This window comes from Anomalospiza imberbis, chromosome 1 (assembly GCF_031753505.1).
Source record: "Anomalospiza imberbis isolate Cuckoo-Finch-1a 21T00152 chromosome 1, ASM3175350v1, whole genome shotgun sequence".
NCBI lineage: Eukaryota > Metazoa > Chordata > Aves > Passeriformes > Viduidae > Anomalospiza > Anomalospiza imberbis.
In genome coordinates, this window is record NC_089681.1 from 100,963,822 (window position 1) to 100,990,414 (window position 26,593).

At 37.7% G+C, this 26,593-nt stretch overlaps 1 protein-coding gene across 12 annotated transcripts in view; it reads right to left on the reverse strand.

Moving 5' to 3' along the window:
• The window catches only part of TPK1 (thiamin pyrophosphokinase 1), a 300,977-nt gene that overhangs the window by 116,835 nt on the left and 157,549 nt on the right, over positions 1-26,593 (reverse strand). For 11 of the 12 annotated variants that reach the window (XR_011003313.1, XR_011003305.1, XM_068202525.1 and 8 more), the window contains one exon: positions 5,859-5,954. The exons of the other annotated variant lie outside the window; for it this stretch is intronic. Coding sequence is in view for 9 of the 11 variants with exons in the window: in XM_068202525.1 (XP_068058626.1) it covers positions 5,859-5,954 (96 nt within the window). In the remaining 2 variants the exon portion in view is untranslated. The remainder of the gene's footprint in view (positions 1-5,858; positions 5,955-26,593) is intronic. 12 annotated transcript variants of the gene reach the window in all.

Here is a 26,593-nt window from a genome sequence, read left to right on the forward strand (position 1 = left end):
CTCAGCCTTTCCTTCTATAGAGGATTTGGCAATAAATCCACAAGCTTCAGTGTCCTTATGGTCCTTATGGTCCTTCAGGTCCAGTGGTGAGGCACTGGAACTGGTTCCAAGGAAGAAGTTATGGATGCCCCATCCTTGGAAGTGTTCCAGGCCAGGCTGGATGGGGCCCTGAGCAGTCTGGTCTAGCTGAAGGTGTCCCTGCCTGTGGCTGTGGGTTGGAACTAAACGATCCTTAAGGTCCCTTCTAACCGAAACCATTCTGTGATTCTTATAAAAGCTTCACATTTCAGCTCCATATCAGCTTTGGGATTTTCCAGTCTGCCTCTCCTCCCAGTTTTGGTATTTTTCTAACTTCCCTGTTCTCAAATCCTGGTAACAGCCTATCCTCATTCCTAGGCTTTGCTTTAAGAGCCATTCCCACTACTATTCTGGGTACCCAGAAGTCCTCAGAAATGAAAACAAGTAGTGTTTCACCTTGAAATTACCAACTACCAACATGAGCAGCAAAATTTTAATTTAGTCAGGAAATGAAAACTGATCTATTTGCTGCTAAAAAAGGCCACATGATCAGGAATAACTTCAACTGATAGCCAAAACCAAAACTAAACCAAATAGACCTCAGTATTTGCAATAATTATACCTTTTCTCTGTGGGATTTTATGTAAAAAATTACTCTCTTTTAAAGTATCTTCTGATTTTTGTTTTAGGGTACTTTGGGTTTTCCTTCAGGGCCTTTTTTTCTCATATAAAGACAAACCAAAGAGGGCTAAGCAAGCTGTTTGAATGCTGCACAGCTGAAGGTGATATATGAACATCACTGTCTTCTCTTTGGCACTTTATAAACACAGGACTTCACTAAATTGTTTAGCCTTGCTCAACATAAAATAAAATGGACTGATTTTTAAAAGTAGAAAGGGAAGAAGGCTTCCATTCACTTAAAAGAATTAATACCCTCGACTGCTGACTGATTGAACCTCTGAAGTGTAATTTTAAAATGGAAATGTTAGTAGAGTATCCCTTTATTGCCAAGGGTTTTTAGGAAGAGTTGGTTTGGATATTTTCCCTTTTTCATACTGACACTGGTGCTTTTATCAATTTAAACACACTAACATTAAACCACTAAAAGGCATGTAGGTTTCAATAAAACTCATTTTTATATATTCAGCCCATATAACCAAATGAGCTGCTTTAACTTTTTTTAAGCAGAAAAGATAATAAAGCTAAATGAAAAGTCCCAGAGCTTAGTTTTAAGACTAAATGGTATTTTAGATGAAACAGTTAAGGAAAGTACAGTTTGTAACTCTGAGATAAAGATAATGGCTTAAATCTATCTTTATATTATAAGTATTCTTCTTGGAGCTGCAAAATTGATAAACACACTTTCAGTTCTCACTGGCATGAGCTGCTACAAAGCTGAGACCAGAGATGCTGTTATTGAAAGAGCATTTGATGAATACTGGGAACTGGGGGATCTTTCCCAACTATACCACTAGCATGCTGGTAGGCTGTGGACAAATTGCTTTTGTACTTCTTCTTTCCAATCTGCAAATGAAAGATAATAGCATACACTTCTAATGCAAGATCTGATCCCTAAATAAGAGATATTGTAAGCTGGCCTATCATTTTGCCTGTTCAGTTTGTTTCTTGAAATAGCTTATGTTAAGATGAGAGAAAATTAAGAACAGAAAGTAGTACCAGACAGAAATAAGTTTATTTGAAGGTCTTCTAATGAAGAAAGGAAAGTACTCACATAACTACAGAATGAATAAAATAGTGATTAAAGCAGTAAAGTAAAGTGTGCGCACCTAATAGACCATAAACAATGTGAAAGACACACATAGTAGCAATAAAGACAGAGTTATTAAGACATTTAAAAAGCACCAATTAAGGTCAGGAAAGAACACTGCCAGAAAAAGTGTGCATTTGTATACCTACTTGCACATGTATGTATGTTTATGCATACTCACAGTCATGCAGAAAGAGAAAGAAAAACATCTAACAGCCTTTAGGTTGGAAAGAAGCCTCAGAAGTCAGATTCTCTTGGTGGTACTTCATTGCTTCACCCATCCAATAGAATGCAATTCACATATTAATTAGGGCTGTGGAAAGGGAAGATTACGACTGATTCCAGCCTGCACATATAAAGGGTACTGCTTTTTCTAAAATTCACTGCAGTATGTAATTATAAATACATATAATTAGGTGACTTAGATCTCACAAAATGACTGCAATGCTGCTTTCTGCATGACTTGGCTATGCAACCAAAATATGCAATGTAAATCAGAAATTAATTACCCTGAGGATTCAGAAACTATTCTAAGAGTGAATTTGGCTCATTATTCCAGCAGAATTACTGCTCTTTATATTGAACAAGGAGTTCAAAAACTATCAAATTGTTTTTTCTCCCAGATCTGTATCTCAGCTGACCGTCAACTCTAGCTGCATATTTCCTTGTGGTAAAGAAATTTCTAAGGCTCTTATCAAACTAACTACCAGTAAAAATCTAAGCTAACTTGATTCCTTTTTTACAAGTAGAGGGCACTGAGTGTCTACCTCAGCTGCATTCTCACTCAGCTGACCTCCGAGAAAGCTGTTTGACACGGTTGTCTTTCAGTATGCTATTTCTCTATTCAAAAGTTATTTCTTCAAAAGCTATTTGGATGAACAGGAAGAAAGAAAAGGAGGAGGATAAAGGCACAGAAACAAGGAAAGTAAGTTACACACACCTAATCCCTTTGGAACAAAATAACACCTGCATATGCTCAAATGAGCTCAAAAACCTCCATGACATAAAACTTCCATAGAGGTGACTGATAAATCAGAGCAGAAATTTTAATCCATTCAGTATAACAGGTAAATGCTAACTTATTCTCTGAACAATGGAGGGACGCCTGTTTTAAATACCTCAGATGCTCACACTTGAATTTCATCCAGACAAACTACCTCGCGGGATTGTGAATCCATGGTACACATTGAATGCAATTAACTTCCCAGCTTAAAATATTGCTACCCAGAAATAGCAGCAAACACAGCATGACTGTGGCATCATTTTAAACATACTAAAGAGATACATTCCTTGTTTTGTAACTTCAACTATAAATCACAGGAAAACAAATTTGTAGTGTCTCTTTGTCTTATTCCTCTTTGACAAGTGCTTTAGATAGAGTGGTGAAAAAATCAAAAATGTAGACAAACATATTTTTTCTGGCACCAGGAAGACACATTCCACCTAGTTAATACTCTCTGCTAAAAGGAAAACTTTTATGACATTTTACAAGAGGAAAATAACTCCACTTTGTGACATGCAAGTTTGTCCTTGACGTAAAAAAACACAAATGGAGATGAAGAACCCCTTCTTTATCCACTTCTAATTTTCAGACCTTGGACTTCCTTTTCTTCTCAGCTGTGTGTACCTCTCAGGTCACCACAGAATTCAATGACAGCTTTCTTCGCTTAAAAAATTTGCATTCTCAAAGATTTTAGGTCTATGGCTGGAAGAGTCTGTTGTCGTACCACTTGACATTTTTATTGCAAAATATTATCCATAAAGAAACCTAAATTAAGTGCAAATTTAGGTATTTAAAGAGGCTAGATTTTCAGAAGAGCCAAGAGGTTGCATGCATAAACTGAGGCCAGTGTATTTTGCAAGAGCTCAGAATCTCTGTGTCATTTGGGGACCAGACATCAAGTCTGCATTATCAGGACATTCTGAAGAACCACCAAACCTCCTACTAAAGAATTATATCCAATGCTTCTGAACAAAGGGCAAATTAGAAGCTGAACTAATAATTTATGGAGCTGTGATACAGTTTAGTCTTACATTTGCTTAAGTTTCACATTTTATCTCCCTAAGTGGAATCAATGACTTCTTCAAATTCCTTAGTCAGAGAATGCAGAAGACCAGAAGTAGAAATGCATTATGCTTTATCTAGAGTGCATGAATAAGACAACATCTTATTATGTTTTATGGAACAGGCACAGCAAACAAGAAGTAGCTAGCATTTAATGAACATGGAGCTTAGTTTTAGAAAATTTATCTGTGTTAGTTCTTTCACCTCTGAAAAACTCAGATTGCATTTAAAGCACATTTCTTAAATGTAACAGCACACAATTATAACTGAACTGAAATCTTAGGTTTAGTGCATTGGCATGAACACTGCACAATTACTGCAATTACACTCAGGCTTGTACTTTACAAAATATCCTCAAAGATCACAATGTGGTATCCTTTAGTCAACTAAACACAGCTTTACTTGTGAGAGTGATCACAGATCTCAAACTTTTACAAATAGACTATTGTTTTAACACACCTGCTGTAGTTGCCATATTCCCATTGCTCTTATTTTAGCCACACATTGATTGCTCATCATAAAACCTCTTGTAATAGCTTAAAAAAATTTGCTCTCTAATAATAGCTGGGATTGGATAATGAACTGAATCCAAGAAGTGTTTTAAGTTCTTCTTCATTGAAAGGGCATTTTTATTAAAAGGAAAGCACCTTACTTGCCAAATTCAAAACAAACCCTAGGCATAGGTGGCTCATCTGCTCCAATGGCACTCATTACCGTTCCTGTCCTAGATGCAAAGATACGGCTCTGAACTCTTGTGATGATAAAATACAGGGGGAAAGAAAATAAACTGTTTTATAAAGAGTTTCCTGGCTCACAGCCAGACAGTAAGTGTATGGTGAAACCATCCCATCTCTGTCTATACTGATGGGGAAAAAAAACCCTGATGAACAACAGCATTGTATTGAGATGCAATTGCAGATGGGCACTGTGTGACAGCACTCTGAAATGTCCCATGGACATTTATTGCCTTTAGAAGAACAAAAAGTTTTAAAGCAGCTTAAACAAAAACTGGTGAATTTCTTATCAGCCTGGAGTGAGGACGGAAGAAGGAGAGAAGGGTATTGGCATTTCAATCCCTTGCTGCTTTGTTGGAGTATGGTGATCTCAGGAAATCAGGCAACTTTCTTATCCTGCTACAATGAAACTGGGAAAATAGGTTTACACGTTTCTTTCCATGTTGTGCTACTATTTTAATTTTCTTACATGCCTCTTGTTGTCACTGTGGGTGAAGGATGCAGCAGCTGCTCCCTCTTTTCACTCATACATGAAAAGCAGAAGAGAGAGGTCAGCTCTTCTGAATGACTGTTTAATGGGGAGGAAAGGGAAGCAATCCCAAGAGCTCATCTGCTGCCGACTCATCACATTTGAAATTTCCAAGGAATTTTACCTGTGCATCTCAGAGACAAAACAAGGGGGCCTCCGAAATTAAACTGTGGAAGGGGAGAGGGAATGTTGCCTCCCTTGCCTTTCCCATGAAAAGAGATGGACAACTCCATATGGCTTCTTTTAAGTTTTGTGCACTGGTAGCTCTGCAAAGTCTGCCTTTGATTCCCAGGGAACATTTTGCAGAAGGAGGTATTGCTTACCATTTGTAATGTTGGTAGGATAAGATTTCCCCTCTCCATTTCACCTTTGAAAGGGGAGAGAAAGGGGATGAACATCAAATCTTAGTGCACCAAGACTTGAAAATATATTTACATGCCAAAGTGGAACTCTTGCTTTGAACACCAGCCACAACAGCATTCTGCACTTTGGGTAGTTCATTAACAGAAATCAATACAATCTGCCTTTTAAGAAAGCTAACACTTGTTCATGGACACACTTTGTAATTCCTTTTAGCAGAAGCATCAATGCTTACAAATGTGCAGTAAATTATGGCAAAACTGCAGAATGTCAAGGCTACTGAAAATAGTTTCCTTTCAGTGCAAACTTGAAAGATTAACCTAAATACAATGAGAAAAAGAGTAATTACTAAGAAACACAGAAAAAAAGATGTGTTGACTTTACCTGGAGGCCCTTCTTCTCTATCTTTTTCTGGAGTATTTGAAGGCACTTGGTGAAATCTGTGAGGTCCTGGTCCATGGTTTCAATTAACTCACAGCCCTTGTGAAGAAGCAACAAAACAGAGTGAGTGAGGAAAAAAAAAAGTCAGTAATTTTTAAATTTTGAGAACTAATGATCTCTTTGGTGAAATTAACTGCAGACAACCACTCAGAGTCTCTGCGTGGAGATGCAGGAGTAAGTAAAAGACACAGAGCCCAATAACTGTAGGTCCAATTGAACTAGTTACTATGAACCAGCAGTCTGATAGCTCCAGGAGTATATACTCAAAGCCATTTGAGTATTGAGTACATCTGTGAGTTTGGATAAGCATGTTTTACAGTGGTCTGCTGGATGGACAAATTTTGGTGTAGTGAGACCTGGGTGGTAGGTAATTTTCAGGAAAATGACTGTCCTCTCTGATGCTGCACTTATTGTGTCTCTGCTACATACATTCAAACCTGTATAAATGTGAGCACACAAAAGTGTTCAAGCACCCCAGAAACACTGCACTTGTACTGCAGTCAATTTACAGTGGTTAAAGAATAATTTTCTTGCACTGGGGTATTATGGCTGAGAACATGTTAGAGAAGAGCAGGAATTCAGATTTCTTAACTGAGAGCTAAAGCAATTTCTAAGCCTCTGATAAAAAGCTGAGTAAGGAAAAGTGAAGTGTATCTACCACATAAAGTCACTATTCAAAGAGGTTTGGAGAATAAAAAATACCCAATACAGCATTGTGAATTAAATTAAGAATCATACACATTGGATTTAGAAGTTCCCTCTCCTACCACTTCAAGGTCCCCTTAAAAGCCTCCTAGCTTTGTCTTACTTGACAGATTTTATGTTTCTGCTATACACAATAACAACTGATAAGAGAAAAGCATTCAGAATACAGAATCTTTGTATGTGTGCCTCTGTATATAAAGTACATTACTCTGTTACATCAGAAAAAATACCAAATAACAAAGCCAACATAAAAATTTTAAAGTTGCCTTTACCTTAGTGATAAAAATAAAGGTAGAGAAGACAAAATTTCCAAGATTAGTGAAGGCATGGAGTTTAGGTAATTGCATGCAATAAAGTAACAAGCCTCCAATAGGAAGACACACACTACCACTGAAATACTTTCCCACACAGCCAGAATACATATTAAACCAAATAAAGTCATCAGGCAGTGGGGGATTTGGTTAAAGAAGAAGAGAAAAGTGAGAAGATAATAACAGGTTTTCTATTACACTTCTCTCCTCAAAAACTTCTGAAAGAAAACTGGTCAAAAGTAGCAGCCTTTCTGAGACCTGATATTGCTGTAAATATTTTTTCAAGTAGTAATAATAGGCTTGCCAAGATGAAGCATCATGTAGCTGCAACAGCACATGTAATCAGAGACCTCCATTGAAGAAGTGATGATACTTCTCCTGCAAAGTGGTGAGGGAAAAGGTAGTTGGATTCTACACTCAGTGCTAAGCACAAAACTCTTTGAAGAGCTCCTATATCTCCACTCTTCTCTAGAAAAGACGAAAAACATAAAATTGGCAGTAGGAGACATGATCCAGGCCATCTGGAGCCTGTAATGAACATGTGAGTTTGGCAACACCAGCCAGAGACACCCAGGGAGCCCAGGAGAGGTATAGGGTTATTCAGTCCCACTCAGGAAAGCTCAGTCAGATCTGAAAACTACTGAAGGGAACTTGTTTATCAAAGCCACTCTAAATGAAAAGGTGTCTCATTCACTATGGATGGGTGCTTTCAGACAGCCTTGATATCAGCACTGATTGTGGGAAGAGAGACCAAGCTGTGAGAAACCATGAGTATTTCATGTTTCAGTATTTCTCAGACAGCCACTGAGCAGCTTGAGAACATGACAAATGAAGACTAAATCAGTGGCAGGGACAGCTACTGCTGAGTATGGGAGAAGACACAACCTCAGTTGCCAACTCTTAAATTAGCAGTAGAGAAGTCAAGCCTTTTATCTTTTGCCAGGGCCATTCCCTATCTTCACAGTATTGGCAGAAGTAAGCGGTTTATAGATACCAATTTATGAATGAAAAATTTAATCCCCACTCTGCCTCTGCAAAATACTACTTCCTGCAGTCATTAACAAGCCTGATCTTGAACAGGCAGGTTTGTCAGCAGAAGGTAGGCTGCAATTCTACTTTACACAGAAGGAATAACAAGATTTTTTTTTTTAATGATGGTTTACAACACCTTAAATTATGATTTCTTATATTATGATACTACTAGAAACATTTCTCTTGAGTTTAATTCTTTCCTAGCTTCTCAGGATGTTCTTTGACAAAAAATTATTCTAGAGGAACTGCAAGGTACTTCCAAGGCAAGATAATATTAGCATAGTGATTAGAGGGCACTGAAGGTCATTCAGCTCCAGGAGAAAGCTGTGATGCACCATTCATAGACAATGTATGTTCAGCCCTGCTACTGTCTTCTGTGCATATTCACAATAAAAGGCCTCAAACACATATCACTGGAATGCAGAGTAAATATGTGAATGGGATGTCAAATACACTGTTCATTACAGACAGATTACCGTACCTATGAGTACAGTAAGAGGGTGCTGCTGGGGCTTATAAGTGCCTGGAGCTGTTTACTCACTGCCCGTACCTTTAATGCTTTACACAAGTACTACTGTAGATCATCATATCAAAAAGTCTTGATAGAGTGCTACCATTAAAGCCACCACTTTCTTCAAATTAAACTGTGATTTCTCATTCTCTTTTCCCATCAAACAGATAACCACTTGTAGAACTGGCAGAGATTAATACTGGTCCTTTTGCCACAATGTCAAAGAGACTGACATGGTCAGATCGAACAGGGGGAGGGGACAAGCAGCAGAACTGGGTACTGCATCCTCTTTACAGTCTTGCTGAAATTAATGTCTGTGCAGTTCATGTTCGCTGATGGTATAAGAGCCTCAGATAAATCTGTTGATCCTGACATATCAAGTCCAACATTTTATGCCACAGAATTGGATGACAATTGTAATGCAGTTCCTTTCAACCTTCAGTGCATTATTCTGGAATGACAAAAATCTTCCAGACAGAGCTATCCAATGCAATCAGAGTTTAATGAAAGGACACCATAACAATGCAAGATAGACAATAACACATGTAGTTTTATAGATACCTGCTCAACTTAATAACATTAACCTTTGGTAAGAAAGTTTAAAAGCCAAACAAATTTAACATTAGGAAAGGTTAGAAAAATCAATAGCACACAGCAGGAAAGGAAACAATAGATTTCATCTGATGACGATACATCTTTGGTGAATGATGGGATGAGGCACAGAGTATGAGGCTTTCGCTGTTCTGTCTTATTATAGCAGCTATGGGAGGCACATTGCTAAAGAAGGAGGAGTGTAGTGTATTAGACACACTTAATAGGATTTTTGAACCCTGCATTTCAGACAGACACTGAATTCAGACAGGCACTGAAATGTCAATCTGAACATCTCGGCATTTCTCCATTTTTAGAAATGTTACACATTACAGGACATTGTGTGTTTGTAGAAAGCAGTGTGTAGTTCCCCATTCTCCCATGTTTTTCTTAATCTTTTATTATGAGAATGTAAGGTTTTTTTTCTTTCTGTAACCTTTCTGAGTATGAGAACATAATTAGAACAGAATACATAAAATATCCTAATGTGTACTCTATCTCCCGGGTCTTCCTATGGCAAACCATACAAGACTACCTTTTGAAGCCTGTATCTGGCTGCGCTCAGTGGGTGCACCAGTGACATTCAGTTCAGTCTTTTAACAATACCTGAGCACAGAGGCTCAACTTTGAGCCATCAATCTCAAACAGATGTGCTTGTGTATAGTGTTAATGCCACACATCCTCAAGCAAAAAGAGGAGAAAGGAGACAGTCTGTAGATTCTTCAAAATCACAGCACTGACAAATAAATTTTAAGAAAACTATATAAATTAAACGTTATCTCCAAACATTCTCCTTCCCCTAGACTTCACCTGCATAAACAGTAATGTACCCACTTTATCCTAATATTTCACTGACCAACTGCGTAAGAGCTATAGAATCTCAGATTTCATTTGAAAGGGACTTTCAAAGTCATCTGGTCCAATCTCTTTCTAAGAGTACATTAGATTTGCTTAGGTTCCTCGAGGCCCTTTCCAGTCCAGGTTTAGTTGGAAAGGGAGTCACATCTACTAGGATGGAGATACCACTTCCTTGGGCAACCTCTTCCTGTGCTTGACCACTCTTGTAGTTTTCTTTCCCAGTGTCAAACAGGGATCTCTTGTATTGCAAACTGTGGTTGTTGCTTCTTCTCTTATCTCAGCTTAAGGAAGAATCTCTTTCTGTTTTCTCTCTGCCCCTCCATTAGGAGGTTTAAGACAGCACTACAATCTGCTGCTTACCTTTTATTCTGGAGGTTTGAACAAGACAGTTCACATCAGCCTTTTCTCACGTCATATGTTCTAGACTTCCCTAAAATTTATTTCCATCACTTGTACTGTATTGCCATGCAGTATTTCCACCTTGGAGAGCCTGAAGAGGTCATTTAAGAGCAGGGAGGCAGAGGGTTCCCAGATCTCTCTTCCTTTTAAAGTAAATTTCTGGCCACAGGGAATTTAATTTTGCCACTCTGGCATCCTCTTCCTCTTTAGCCAACTCGGAGAATAACTCCAATCTTCAGATTCCTCGTGCACTAACTGCAGACACCTTAAAGTTTTGGCCTCCCCATCATTTTCATACACAAATGTGGAGCAGACAAGAATTTACATGCTGAATTGGACTTAACAACTCTAGGAAAAATCATTCATGGATTGAAGCAAAGAACTGCTCTATGTACAGAAAGAGGAACAGAAATGGACTGCAGGATCTGACTGCAGGTCTTGGACCAGGCCTAGTAAAGAAGATAAAACATGTGGATGCATAACCCTACAGGTTCAACAGATGACAGACATTATGTTCTACCACCTCATCTGTAATAGGAGGGTGGTTTTTGAGGCCAGAGCATTCAATCCGTATCAAAAAGAAAAAAAATAGTTGGGGAAAATTTGTTTGCAGAGATGGCAGAAACCCAGACAGTGGTTGTTGGCCCAGTATTCCACAGCTGATCCAAAACACCTCTACCAGAATCGAAACCAAGTCTAGCATGGGATGAAGATGAGGCAGGCTAGAATGCCACTTTAAACATTCTGAAAATGTTTGTTTAAAGATAAAGGATTGTAGAGAGACAGGCAGAACAAGAACCTCTAATTTTAGCTACTTCTAGCCATAAAAGTTGCATAGATTTCCTATAGGTGGTAAGACGGAATCAGCATGATGGCCAAACTAACATGGCTGGTTTATCTCTATGAATTACAACCAGCAGGAAATTAGTGAATTGAAACCTTTTGCATTTGGGGAGTAGGATGCAAGTAAGGAAGGCAAAGCATTTAAGTTCACTGGCTTCTTTTGGGAATATCAAATACTGTTGAACAAGTGTTGAACAGCTTCTCTTTAACTCAGTTTAATTGCATGAATTGTCTTTTCATTTGTGAAATGGAGAACAAACCAAGTATGTGCAATTGGTGAAAATTATTTTTGATATTGAAATACCAAAAATACTTAATTAGGTGAAATTAATTTTCTTATAGTTTTTGGATTCAAATTTGGCTGACTTCCTGGCATCAGTACAAACCTAATACTGTATGGATTGCTTCGCCCCCAGTCCTAGGGTTCATGGTGTTTTCAGTCATCCAATTGCACATTAAGGGACACTGCCATTCAGATTGACTAAAATAATTTATTAATCACGTTGAAGCCTATGCTCTGAAAGCAAAATGACTGAAATTTACACTCAGGTGAAAGCCCCATTACTGAAAAGCAAACCAAGAATGTTCAGGTTTGACTATCACTTCTAACCTTATATAACATCACTTGATTTATTAAACAAGTACTATATGGTGGCAGAAACAAAATCAGTAAATATATGTAAACATATGCACAGTTCCACAACCCAGAAGCTACATGAACTTGTCAAATTTGACAAGCATTTAAAACAACAACAACAAAAAAAAAAGCACTCTGTAGTTGAAACTGACTGCAACAGCTGCAACCTCTCCTCCCTTCCCCTCTTTCTATTTTGATGTGATCTTTTCCACAGTATATAAAATGTTTCCTGTTTTTGTTTTTAACAAGGCAGCATGTGGCTTCTGGTGGAGGATTTTTTTTTGACACCATCCATTTTATGTTGAGATAATAGCAATGAAAGAGTTCATCTGCACTGATTAGGTTGCGCCCGTTCAGAAGAAAAGTCTATTGCTCATGAAATAGCAATTACTTAAAGTGAACAAAATATGAGTCTGTTCAGTTGGTATCTGACCGATACCAAAGAAAGCCACCAGACTTTCTTTGCCACCTATTAGATACCAAAAACCAGAAACCCAAATGTTTCTAAATCTTAAAAACCAAATGGAAGTAATCTGCCCCCCTGCTTCCCAAATGAAAAAAGAACAAAAAACAAAGTAAGCCAACAAACCCCACAAGCAGACAAACCCCCCCCCCAGCACAGTTAATGTTCCATTTGCTGGAAAAATTCCCAGTATTTATCGGTACTGGAGCAAATTCTTCTGATGTATTCAGTTTGGTGAATGAAAGCAAACAAATTCTCACAGGTCAGAAAGTGCAGTAATATACACATTATTGCAACACCTTTATCAGAAGGCCACTAACATATTTTAAAACTTTTAAATAACTGAGCAGAGAAGTAAAAGTGTTGCGTGAGAAAGGTCTGTGAGGAGTTGCAGTCTCATATTAAACCCGTATCTCTCCATACCCATTTCTTGCATTTAAACAGTAGACCTACTTTTGTACATCCCTGTGCAACCCAAACATGTAATTTTTTCAATCTGATGATTAAAACTGAGCACAGTACAGCAGTGACAGCCACCTGCTATTTTTGGATCTTTGGAATTTCTGTTATATGCTTTTTTCTGAAAAACAAAGTTTCAGAGAGAGGAGTTTTAATTAATGGTCAGTCTCTCTCTGTAATCTGTGAAAAGCTTTTGTCTACCAAGATGGTTAGGCCCTTTGGATCCTAACCTAGTAATGGGTCTGATTACAGTACCTTGCTTTTCTTGGAAAATAGCTTAAAAACAGTAATTGCCTCTCTGTGTGCATTTACGTACTAAGATATGAGGCAGCTCTTGGAAGGGAAATCAGAGTGCTGGAATTGCACGAGTCTGACAAAAGGGAAGCACATGCCACTGACTGTAGACAGCAAGAGCCCCTACTCAGTTGTGTTGATGACAGTCTTGTTGACTTGTATGCATTTTGAACCAAGACAAAGAACTGTGTCATTTTCAAAAATAAGGCAACTACACTTAAACACATACTGAAATTATCTTTGGCACTCACACCAACGCAAATAAGAGTCAAGCACTTTTCTGAAATAAAGCAAGAAAGAGAAAAGCTGCCTTAACCACAAATCTTATCTGATGCTCACAAAGCTGAAGAAATAGGGCATGCAGTATTCCTTGCAATTCAACCATTTTAGCTGGGAGGGAGTGACAGAGGCCATCTACATTTCAAATATCCCACACCGATTTAATTGCAGTAAACAAACAGGTTTTTGTTTTGGCTTTTGTGGTTTTGTTGTTGTTGTTGTGGTGGTGATTTTTGTTTGTTCATTTGTTTTTAATTAAAAGGGCTTCAGGTTAACAACTCTTGCTTTTTATCAGATAGGATGGCAGACACTCTATAGAAATAAAGTTAAGCAGACATTGTATTTGAATCAACCTCAGTTTCCAGAATAATTGCCAATTCTCAAGAACATCTCAAGGTAAGAAAAACAAGGAGAAAACAGCAAGGTTTGTACTGAGGTGTTTTCAAAGATCTGGGCTGACAAATTTTAAACATCCTAAACACTATCTTAACATGTTCCTTTGCCAGCAGCCAAGAAACCCAAGAGCTCCGTGACTGTGGAAAATGCATAGAAAATAGCCAAAGAGATGCTAACTTGGATGGCATAAAATTCCCTGCAAGTCATTTCTAATCATTAATCTTATTTAAATATATATGATTAGTACGCCTAGTCCCTTTCTCTTGCATTTGGACAGATTTTATGTGACAGAATTTTTGTTCCTTAGCTAGTATTTCCCAGTATGTCCTTACTGTCAGAGGTATGTAATTGCTCTGAAAAGAATTTGGATTGTGAGAGTAGAGCTGAATTTTAAATGTTGATTACTGGACAGATTTTCTTGAGACCAGGCTCCAAATGTATACTAAGGGAAAAAAAAAAAAAAAAAAAAAAAAAAAAAAAAAAAAAAAAAAAAAAGGTATTCTTACACAACTCTGTCTATGAGTACAAGATGAGTACAAAGGGATTTGAAGATTTTGATTACCTGAAGACAGCAATTTTAAAGGAGAAATAGCCTTCTATCATGGAAAAAACTCCAAAAATTGTGTTATCAAGACAATTCAGTAGCTCCTCTTTTCTTTTTGGTATTGGGATATTAATAAAAACAGCAAAATTAGTCTCAAGACTGATCCTTCAAGAAAGATACTAATTACTTCCCACTGCTTGTTAGTTTTCTTATGAATCGCTGCCTGCCTTTAATTTGTGTCTTAAGCTCTAACTTGGCTAGATATGTGACTAGATAATACTCTTTTCTTTCCTTCTTATTGTTCTGTCTAAGAGTTTCTAAAACCTCTCAGCCTCAGTGTAAGAGTTGTATATCACAAGGAATAGAAGAAACTTTCTGTGGGGAGAGTTTATTCATTGTCTGTAATACCCCATCGTTTCAGGATCATTTAATATAGATCAAAAGGAGAATGTCAAGCTATACAAATCCTCAGCACAAGCAGGTCAGCTTCTGTGTTCCAAATTTTAAATGATATTCCTGTCCTCTCTTCCTCCAGTTTTTCTTTCCAGTCATATTTCTCCTTTTCAATGAAAGGAATGACTAATTTAAACTTATGGAAATCTCTCTTGCTTTCTCTAGGTAGATTGTCTATGACAGGCAGATTATATAACATTTCCAATATGAGCTGGTGCCTGAGAGAGGCAGGAGCTTTACATTGCTGAAAACTGGGTATCTCCCCACACTGCCACACCAGGTCTACATCCTGCATGCATATTTATAGGATACCAGAAACAGTAAGGCAGAATGAAGCAAATACTTGTTATCCATACGTACTCCATGTTATCTACAGGTAGAAAATTAATACAAAAAAGAGATGTTGCTTTTGGGAACTTATTGGAGGAAAGTTCCTAGCCATACCTCAACACCTTCATGTCAGAAATAGCAATGTTGTAAAGAATGCCAAACTCAAAGGCACATTGCTATTACTTTAGCTATATCTTCTGTACTGAAAATAATTTTGTGGCTCCAAGAATGAAAAAGGCTTCATAGGTTTTGCAAATGCCCAATCTTAATGTAGACCAGTGAAAACAGATTTCCCAAACTCAAATTAAATTATTCAGTATTTTAACAACTGATATTGCAAAGCTAACAGCAATAAAAATACATAACAATAATAATTATAATAACAACAGCAGAAGCAACAACCACCACTCAGCTTTACAATCATTTTCCATCAAAGATCACCAAATTATCTAGGAGCAATGAACAGAAATAATTGACATGCTGACATTTTGACAGACATAAGGAAAAGCTTGGGAAATTAAAGCACGGCCCAGCAGAGCAGTTCTGACTTCATCACTAGCAAGTGTTCCACTGAATATAAACACATTTCCAAGTGAAATGCAGGCTGTTTGCTGTCTTTCCACAGAACTGAGGTCGATTCTTGAATAATGATAGGTCACACACCATATTCACACAGTTGTTGCATTTTCTGTTTGTGGAGGATTTCAAATCTCAAGTGAAATTGCTGAACAAATGTTCAGTCCTTAGATCTGAGAGCACTTGATTACTTGCTAAGTTGGACACCAGTTTTACCTTCAAGGCCTGCTTTTTGATAAGCAGAGGTTGTGGCTTTAAAAACAGAGAACACATTGAAATGAGGCTGTATATCCTTCTCCCTGTCTCTCTTTTCCACATGAAATATAAACGACTACTCAGGGGCCTGTTCATTTAGAAATCAGAAAATACAAGCTTACTGTACTGAAAATACTTCCATTACTCGTGACATGCTTCAAGCTTTGAACACGTGACAAATATGACATCAAATAAAAAAAAAATCTATCCAACTAAATGCAATTACTCTGCAAGTAATAGAGAGCTTTGCAACACAAGATTTTGCATTGGTATACCCTAGATCTCTCTTAGTGGGATATTCCTTTGCTCTGTGTAGCAACAGTGATTCCTAAAGTGTCACTTCTAGCTCTTCTTACAGATAGCTTTGATCCCTGGCACAAGCAAGCTAGCAAAACATAATGGGTACAAGCATTACAAAGGCACTTTATGCTCAACTTCTTGTTCTAACAGGTTCTGTTCAGAACCCACTCCACTAACTATTCTGTGAGCACTGATCACAGTCCCCTGGATACCCTATATATTAAAGGGATAAATCACAGAACAACAGAATGTTCACCTCCTGAAAGCAGGGCTCCCACTCTCATGTTTATTGATGCTGTAGGATATGCCTAAAGCTAATTACACTGAACTAATATCTATATGAAAAATCAGATTCCATGATCTTCCCCTACGTGACTGAGAAGAGGATTTGGCCTCCTGCATCTTCTGTTGACAAAGGGCAATGGAACCATCAGGTATATTCAAAATACAAAATGCAAGCCACTGCTGTTTGTGCAAAGAACTGGAATGGGTTTGCAGGAACTGAATGCAGCAAAAAAGCTGAGTGCCATTATGCTAAAACAGAAATGCAAGTGTCAAAAGGAACTGGGTGCACACACAGGGGCAGACTGGTCTAACAGACTACCTGGAAGGTGCAAGGATGCAAGACATTTCCCTGACTACTGCCTAGACAAAGCATAAGGCTCCAGAGAATCCAGCTGTGCTCTGACCTTCTCATCAGCTACCCAGGCTAACATGATTGCTGAGTGAACCTGACCCAACACTCACTGATACCAGTATTCAAGTCTTTTTTTATTAAAAATAAATATAAAATTTCCATAACACACTACTCTAACACATAAGCAGATCTCTAGGGATCTGGGAGCTTCTCCTATTCTTTCCTTCATTCTACTCATACTCTATTTTAAACTACTGCTGTTGGAAAGAAAAGAAAAAAAATATGAAGACATGCTTATGCATTTTGAACAGAGACCTAAAAAAACCTTACAGCCTCAAAAAGCTGTGAGAAGATGCATCAGAAGCTCAGCAAGGCTATATGTGCACATTTTGAAGGGGTAATTTTAAATTTTTGTTTTAGCTTAATCAAGTCTTCCAAACATATTATTTTCACTAAATTTTGCCTGAATGGTAAGTTTGAAGCAGATCCACATGGAGATAACAAGAGAAGAAGATACACAGTCACCCAGATTCTGAAGTTTTCAGAGTATTTGGCACTTTACTAACTGAGGTTTGTAGACAATGGTTATGTCTCTACCACAGCTAGTGCTGGGACTGGAAACTGTAGAGGACATAACCAAGCTTTAGTGGGCAACAGAGCTCAGCCTAGGCTGTACCGGAAAGCCTCTTGTTTTCTCTGGTGGGTCTCACAATTTAAACAGCTCTAAATACTGCCACTGCTCCTGGGAGGCCAACTAGCTTGTTCAGAGCTAGGAAGGTTGATCTAGCTCACTGCAAGGCAGGTTATGTCTGCACTGAGCAGGCACAGAACAGCCCTATGAGCACATCAATGCCACACCTTCCTCTACCACTCAAAAAGCTCTCCATGCACAGCAGTTTTACATAAAGATGACTATCAGTGACTGCCCTTTACCCCATTCTGTTAAAGATTTGTCAGACACTTTTGAAGGTATGAGGACAGTTGCAAGGAAAACTCTTTCTAACATTCTCCAGGGTTGGATTTGATGTGAGAAGGCAATATATATACACTAATCAGATGATAAATTATGGAGATTAAGCTAACCTTCAAGTTATCCTGTCCATACCTCTAAAGTTTTTCTCCGTTCTTTCTCAAGTGTTGTGTTCAGTTTAATTAGAAGATTTTTCAAAGCCTCAGAAGCTTTACTTCTTTACAGAAAAAACCCAAAACTACCACACCACAACTGATCTATCTAGGTATTTTTCCTGATATTTACTAAAAAGTCTTTTATTCAGCCATATCCCTCTTTGCACACAGGCATTACATAAGTGTATCTCCCCAGTCCCCATGTGATGCCCAGTTACACTCTATCTCTTTCCTAACCTTCCTTCAAATTAATGCTTTAAAATCCCTAACATCCACACAAAATAAAAAAGGAAAGCAAATACACAAGCAATACCTGCTATACAGAAAGCAGCCTTTCTCTATGGACAAAAGGCATTAGAGCTGCTTTCCTTTTTGCAGGAATTCATTGTGTTTTTCCTTGCATATTGGAATGGCAATCCTGTGCCTGAATCGTACCACACATTTTTTTTTTAAGAGGCTTTGCTTTTCAAGCTGCAGATTATGTTCTAAAATGCCAACAGATTACAGCACATTCAGACACTTAATAGTTTTCCCTTATACATGCAAAAACTCACCCAATACATTTCATTCTATAGCTAATTAGTAGACAGTCCCACACAGCTTATGTAGACAATACCCTACTTTCACCACACATTGCAGCCTGCAGCTTTATAATCCAAAATGTTCACAAGGAAACTGTCTTGAGATCAAGGCACTGACAAAACATTCATCAAGTAAGGGATCAACCACTTATGCTGCCATGAGAATCTGGTGTGACCTGGGCAAGTAGTCAGTGACATTTGGGCACTAAATGGCTCCTAGCTTCTGTGGGTCTTAGGTTTGATTTTGGCCTCTCTTCACCTCAGCTCTGCAAAGTCTGGTCTCTCTCCATCTCAGTCCTGCAGGTTTTGGTCTATCTCAGTCCTGTAAGTGCACAATAAATTAATATTTTTGGCATGCACTATGAAAATAAGTGAACAAGCACTCAAGAGGCGACCTATGGCACATACATGTAAAGTGGCCATTTCCTAACTAGATAAACTACTTAAGGCCCTAAACATCAACCTCTTCTCCACAATTTTTGAAGACATAGCTATGCATATACATTTGTGCTTTCTCTATACTAAAATTCTTTAAATATTTAGTCTCTTTATCTTGACTTTTACAAACAGAAGTTAGCCTAAAAAGGTAGCAATCGTCATCTGTCCTACCTCCCCATTTTAGCTACCATAGAAGCTTTTCCTTCCTTTGCAAATTCAAAAACTAGGCATTCTAGAATTACATGCTGCATCAAGTAAAAATAAAAATATCACAAAAGAGGAAGTAAGAAACACACTTATTTCTTCATTTGAATGAATCACATTGGAGATATACAGTGGAAATTATTTTGCAGCAGATTTAAAGCAAAAGCTGAGCTTTTTTGATTAAAACACATTATTACTAAGTAAAAGAAGACAGTTATTTAATACCTTGATGTAAACTTCACAAACTACTGTTATATTTCCAGAAATCGTATGTGGTCAGTATTTTTATTCCCAGGATACTTTAAGTCTTTTCAACTCTTGTACATGCAATACAAATGAAATTCAAATCAGCAGCTTTCAATCAGATTTTTTGAATGTTGCAGTCTAACACTAAAATTGGTATCTGAATTCAGTCTAGCAGAACATAAAATACATTGTTTTTAATGGATTGGAAAAATCCATTTTTTTTTCACTGGAAAAAACCCTAAAACCACTGTGATTACTTCATTCAAATTATGATTAAGCAAGTAAAGATCTGCCTAGATTGTTACAATGAAAGTAGAAGAGAACAATCACAGATTTAGGTAAGAATATAGCATTAAGAAAAAACTTTGTGTTCAGTATGTTTTGCAAAAGACTGTAACACATCTCTTCTGACAGTACAGAATTTTCCTTTACTCTCAGCAAGCTCAGCCAAAATTTAGCTAATATTAAACATCAGACAGTGTTATAGTTCCAGACATTTTAATTAATGACTCATTTGTCCCTAATAATTTGTCTGAGAGTGAATAGAGCTCATTTTTAATGGAGCCAAGATTATCATGTGTGAGAAGAAATAGAATTCCTCATTCAAGAAGAAATAGTAGGTCAACATAAATAATATCTGCACACCAAATGTAAATCATTTTGGTGACAGAAGGTACTGCCATGCAGTCTGATTAACATTACCAATGAAGCACAGCCAATTTTGATATGTTTGTATGACAGATTGCTGTTATTAGTCAACATTAGGATGTTTGATGTAGTTGCATTGGGCTCTCAGCCCCCAAAATTCTTGTTTTGTAGTCTCGGAAAAGCATCTCTGTAAAAAAATTAAATTGAAATAAGAAATGGAGATGAGGATTTTAATCACTTGCATACTGTAAAGTTCAGCTTCAAGCCACATCTTTTGTAACTCATCTTGAAAATCAAATTCTTGCGCTGTTCTCTGAGTGCCTGCCAGAGTCTGCAATCAGAACTCAACCAACATCTATGCTCTGCATGATGCAACATTGAACTAAGCCCTTCTCCTGCTGAGCTGGAATAACTAAGAGCAAGATCTCATTTTGCTTCAGGAATATATTCCATTTTCTCCAAGTTTCTTAGCTAACAAAGCAGAGTTTCTTTATGTACAGATCATTGCAAGGAGGGCACAGTCATTCTGGACCCATTCTATTACTGGTCTTATGCCAACACTGATGTAAGGAGCAGGTTCTAGTCTGGGAGATGTGAGGCATCCATGTTCTTTGAAAGACCCACTTAGACTTGAGAGCCAAAGAGCTGTGTTTCAAGGAATTTAGCTGCTTCTTTCTGAAGACATGGGAGATTAGAAACAGTGTATGTAAATAAAGAATTTGGGAGTCAATAAGCATACAATAGCTCCATGCACTGGAAGGCATTGCTGTGCAGACTTTTCTAGGGCTGGCAAAGCAGGGGACATAACCAAGAAAGTCCAAAGACAGTGTGAGTTCTGAACTCTACAGCTGGATTTGCTACCAAGATTTGCATCATTCCACATCCATCTTCCACTTTATTTTTCATGTATCTCACCTGCTTTGAATAAATAATGAATTATTGCCTCAGATAATTATTTTTACATATCACATATCTCCCAATAAGAGTCCTGCAAGTGCTCCAAATCACTGTACAGACCATCTCTGAGAAGGCTGATATACTGTCTATTTCTCTTATACAAATTTATTTTCTTTACAAGTCACAAACCTAATAGCTATTTAATACTGAACCCCTTATTGCCCTGGAAACCTCCAGTGACTAAGACAGAAGTAAACTGAGTGGATATTCCTGGCACACCATGCAGCTCTTGCTTTTTCCTCTTGTGTTCCAAATATTCAGTTATTTGATTACCCTCATTTTAACTCACTAACCACTTTCCCAGATTTCTAGCTCAGAAAAGGAAAAAAAGACAGTATAAACCACAAATTGTTAGGAAAGTAGCAACCCATGTAATTCTTCCCAATGATGGCCTTTGCCTATTCCCTAGCAGCTCATTTCTGTTCTTCATAATTTAGTTTCTCTGCCTAAACCTTTTGGTCATGGGCTGCTGCAGACAGGATCCAATGGCAATACCTCAGCCCTCCAGCAAGGCAGTGGAAAAGGCCAGCCCCTTTGTCAACAATTGCACTCCAAAGAAAAACAAAACATCATTGCAATGACATCCATCCTCTGCCCTGGCTTCCAGCTGAACGTTGCCCTTCCAGCCACCTTTCTGAATTTCCCATGTTGGCACCTCTTGGCCTAACAAGCAACTGGGATAACCTGGTTTCCCAGGTTGCTCTGTCCCTGACAGCGGGAGAGTCACCCATCCTCACAATCAGCTCTGAAACAAGACCATGCTTTTTCACTCTTGGAAGATGCCTCCGACCTCTGGCTTGGCTTAAGAAGAGACAACTGGATGGAGCAGACTGAGCCAGATGACGCTCAGTCCAGTACTGAACCTGTACGTCCCAGTGCAAGGAGGGGGGAAGGGAAGAACACATATAGACAGATACACTCCACATAAGCCCTTATGATGTCCTTTACTCAGTTTGCCCAGTGACTGTGAAAGAACATCAATGTGTGAATTGAATCTTAAGAAGCACTCAGTGAGGCAAACAAATAGTAACAATATAGGGAAGGCAGAGTGCATGACCAGTCTTTGTAAACCTCTTCAGGAGCCATCTTGTGGTGGAAGCCAGAGCCTTCACCTGTATGAGTAAGGAAGAGGGGAGAGGCAGGGAATAAAACCTAAATATATGGGGCCTACAGGTACTGTGACACAACAAATGATTACAAAACCATCATATATTTGACTCCTAAAGTGCAGGATGCACAGTGAAATCAATAAAGCAAAAGGGATGAGGGAAACAAAGTATTCAGAAACACATGGACATGGATCAATGAGTTAATAAATTGGCCTTGGACTGTTGGGCAAAGGTTTTTTGCAAGGCATCTCTGATAAACTGAAATGCCAGTGAGAATCTGCATTATACCATTTCCTTTAACTGTGCCTAATCCCTAAGCTAACACCATCCCTTCGTCTGTTACTGATGTTTCTTGGGCCATCCTTCTTCTGTAAAGAGCAGCAAAATAGCACTGACAAGAGTAAATCAAGCACCTGCTTTTAAGTAAGCTATTAGTAACACTCAAAGGAGGCAGGGGGTAGCGAGCATAAACACTGTCTGATAGTAGTACAACAGTAGCTTTTCTCTCAGTGTTTCACTTACAGAGATGGCTTTTCCAGATGAAAAATTAGACACAGCAGATTTTATTATTTTCCATAATACTGCGTGATAAAGATGACTATTGGAATAATTACATTATGCTATAATTACATATAGTAACCAATTGTCAAGGGCATGGCAATGCTCTGGAAGTACTTTGAATTCTAAACACTCTGTGTATTTCTCAGGCAGCTGTTAAGGGTTTTCCTTTATTGATAATTCCAAGCCTATGAGTTATCAGCATATGACAAGTGAAACCCAAGTGCACAAGCAGTGATCCCTCCATGACAACTCTGTGGAGAATTGTTCTAGAGACCTTTGCATCATTCTTAGGGTCAGGAGTGCCCCGGGTCATGCTGCAGAGGATTCAGGTCAATCAGGATAAAGACATCCCAGGGGACACCTCATCAGGGTGCCACAGTTGGAAAGGAAGCCTGTGCTGGCAGCAGAAGAGGACTCAGGAGGAAAGACAAAATATTGTAGTGACTTTGAGGGAATTTAGCCAGGAGCACTGCAACCTGCAGTTCAACCAGAAACCAGGTACATCAGACAGACTTGGTTCTGGAACCAGCATGGCAAGGAAACTTTATATTTGATTAGGTAGAAATAAAAAGAAACAAAGGTAAAAATCAATATTTCTGTCATTGTCTTTCTTATCCTCCTTACGACTCTTTAATCAAGCCCTGTCTTAATTAATGAAAACCAATTCCCTCTTTTTGCACTGTGTTTCTACAGTGGAGAAAAGTTAACATCAATTATAAATAGCATTAAAATATCAGTCACAACTACAGGCTTGCAACCCACTCCATAACCAAAAACTGGACGTTTAATGTGGAAGCTGCTTGATATAGAAGGACACAAGAAAGCAGATAAAAATCTGCATCTGTTTACGCCAAAGATGCATCTCCACTCAATTTTGAGTACAGTCCGCTCAGGATACTTATCTAGATTAATCAGATTAATGTATCTGTGGACTGTGCTGTATGATGGATTGTCCAAATTTCTTAGCTAACATTTACATGAAATGTAGTGGCTGGCTTGTCTGGAGGTCAAACAGGAGATATGATCTGAAATTTTGTTTGTACTTTTTGTAGTTCAAAGGCACAACTGCTTGAAGTTCCTCTGAAAAGAACACATTCACTGTAGTAATTGTTCACCTGGATTGGTACATACAGCTAAGTGAAAAGCAAGCTTTAGCACTGTAAGTATGAAGATTCTTATTTTCCTTGAAAATTACAATGTTATGTCTTGCAACACACATATCAGCAGTTAGAAAAATGCAGAACAAAAAAATTAAAAAGAAAAAATAGTGTACAATTTAAAATTGTTAATTTATTGAATATGCAGAAAACAGTGCCTAGGATCTGAATCTATGAATCAGATGTATGTTGATGTAAAAAGTTAGGGCATATTGCTTTTCCCCTATTATTTTTAGCTTTTGCTGTATTCTTTAGAAATCACCAAGAGAATCATAATATGGTTTAGGTTGGAAAGGACCTTAGTGACCATCAAATTACAACCCCTCTGCCACAGGCAGGGATACCTTCCATTACAGCAGGTTGCTCAAACTCTCATCTAACTTGACCTTTAACACTTTCAGGGATGGGCCCTCCACAACTTCTTTGGACAACCTATTCCAGTGCTTCACCACCTTCACAGAAAATAATTTCTTCCCAATATCTAATCTAAGCCTGCCCTCTTTAAAACCACTTCTCTTGTCCTACCAATACATGCCCTTGTGAAACTCTTCCTCTGGAGGGGAACTTTTAATTTTGAACTCTCATGAGGCCTAGCTGATTTGGGAGAAAAAATTCTGGAACAGTATTAGTGGCAACAATCAACTCCCTATGCCAATACTGAAGAAGAAACGCTGGTATCAAGATTCGATTTAGGCCCATTCTTATACCATATTTTTAAACAAGATTTAGTCTATCAACTGTCAAATTTACCAATGAAGTCATTAAAATGAAATACAAGATTTTTCCACAACAGATGCAAATCACACCAGGTCACATTAAACAGGCTATTAAAAATATGCAGAAGAAAAAGAACCCAACGATTGTAAAATCTAGTTTTGTTTCTTGACTATTTATTATTGCACATTAAACAGGTTTAAAAAGGAAGCAAACAAAACCATCACCAGTGCTCTTTAAGTCTAATGATTAGAGTTACAACTTGAGAACCATATGCCTGGATTCTTTCTTCAGAGTCAAGCTGGTTTCATCAAGTTTACAGAGTATATAAACTGATCATCTAAAAAGGAAAACAAAAAATTATCTTCTAAAAGAAAAGCTTTTTCTCAGTAGGTGTTCAGCATGACGCCCACCCAGAAAACAATTTTGTTATTATTCTTAAATGACACATTTACCTTCCCAGAAAACTCTGTCTAAATATGCTTCTAGTCAGTTTATTAATTTTATGCATCTTTTTATTCTTTTAGAAAATGGTTAATACTGCTTCTCAGTTTCTGGATTTTTTTTTTGGTTTTTTTTTTTTTTTTGTTTGTTTTTTTTGTTAATTTTTTTTATCAAGCTTCTTTCAGATGGAAATTGGAATCAAAATAAAATGCCACAACCATCATTTCCTATTTTTAAAGACAGTTAAAGATTTTAGTTAGTTAGATTTTCGTTTTCCCCACCTTCCCCTCTTGTCCTCTTTCCCAAAGCTTTAGGCAGGTTTTGTTTTGCCATGGAGTGTTATCTTCAATAATCATGCTGCCCTCATGAGTCAGCTGGACTTCACTTTTCTGCATTTTCTAGGTAACTAAAGCACCCATTGCTACATGTGGAGTTGACAGAAGAGAGCTCTAATTCATCTGTATTTTTGCTCATAATCCCTCCTCCTTTCTATGCTTCACACTTCGTTTCCTTTCAGAGTTCACATGGTTATATTGGAAGTCTTCCTTGTCTTTTACCTCTTCCTTACAAACCAGTTCCAGGTAGAAGTTGTTAAGACAAAAGAGATGAAAATTTGCCTTCTCTTTGTTTAGTGCAAAACATCTCCTCTACAGACGGCCTTCTGTTTTCAATTTCTCAAGGCATTTTCCTTTTGAAATACAGTTACATACGATTTATAAATAAACCCCCAAAACTGAAGTACAGTACAGATCTCACAGACTTACTGTTGATCTTCACAGTTCACAAACCAACTTCTTATCATTCTGTCCAGAAATTACTTTGGTCCTTAAATGTACCAGAAATGTTTTACTGTCTACCAGAACAATACTGAAAATACCACATAATCTCATTTCTTCAGAGTCTGCATGGTGAAATATTATCTGCTATCCAACAATCAGGTACACCTGGGTTTTACCATTTAAATTGCATTTTTTCACCTCATGCCCATAAACATGAGTACAAACCAGCTGACCTGATTTTTAGTCCATCATAAACATACTAAGTAATTTCACATTAACCTTCTTTTCTTTTTAATAACGTAATATCTCTATTTAATCCTTGTCTGCCACTTCACTGTATTTCCAGTAAAGATGTAAAAATCTATCTGCATAGCAATAATAATTGGCTTAGTACTTCTATTTTCCTGCCAAGTTTCTTGTACAATAGTCAACAAAGCATTGCAGTTAGTCCTTGCTGACTTAATCCAATTTTCTAGCTGGGTCACATATATTGACCAACTACCACTCCAATCCACCTATTATTGTACTTCCCTCTGTTCCATGCTCTGGCTGCCAGTTTGGGTCTTTACCCTTTACTAAATAAAGCAATTTTATATCCTACAGAGACATAAATACACTACAGAGACAGAAATATGCTTATCTAACTACATTTTGCATTTAAAAATTAAGTGATTTACTGTTTGAACTCAGGAGCTAGAGATAATGTTGGTCACCAAGCCCTTCTGTACTTTATCATCATCTTATTTTTATTCATACACTGAAAGAGAAAACAAACCATTTTACTTTTTTCAAATCTAAGAATGGAACTAAAGTTAAATGACTACAATAAAATAATAATAATA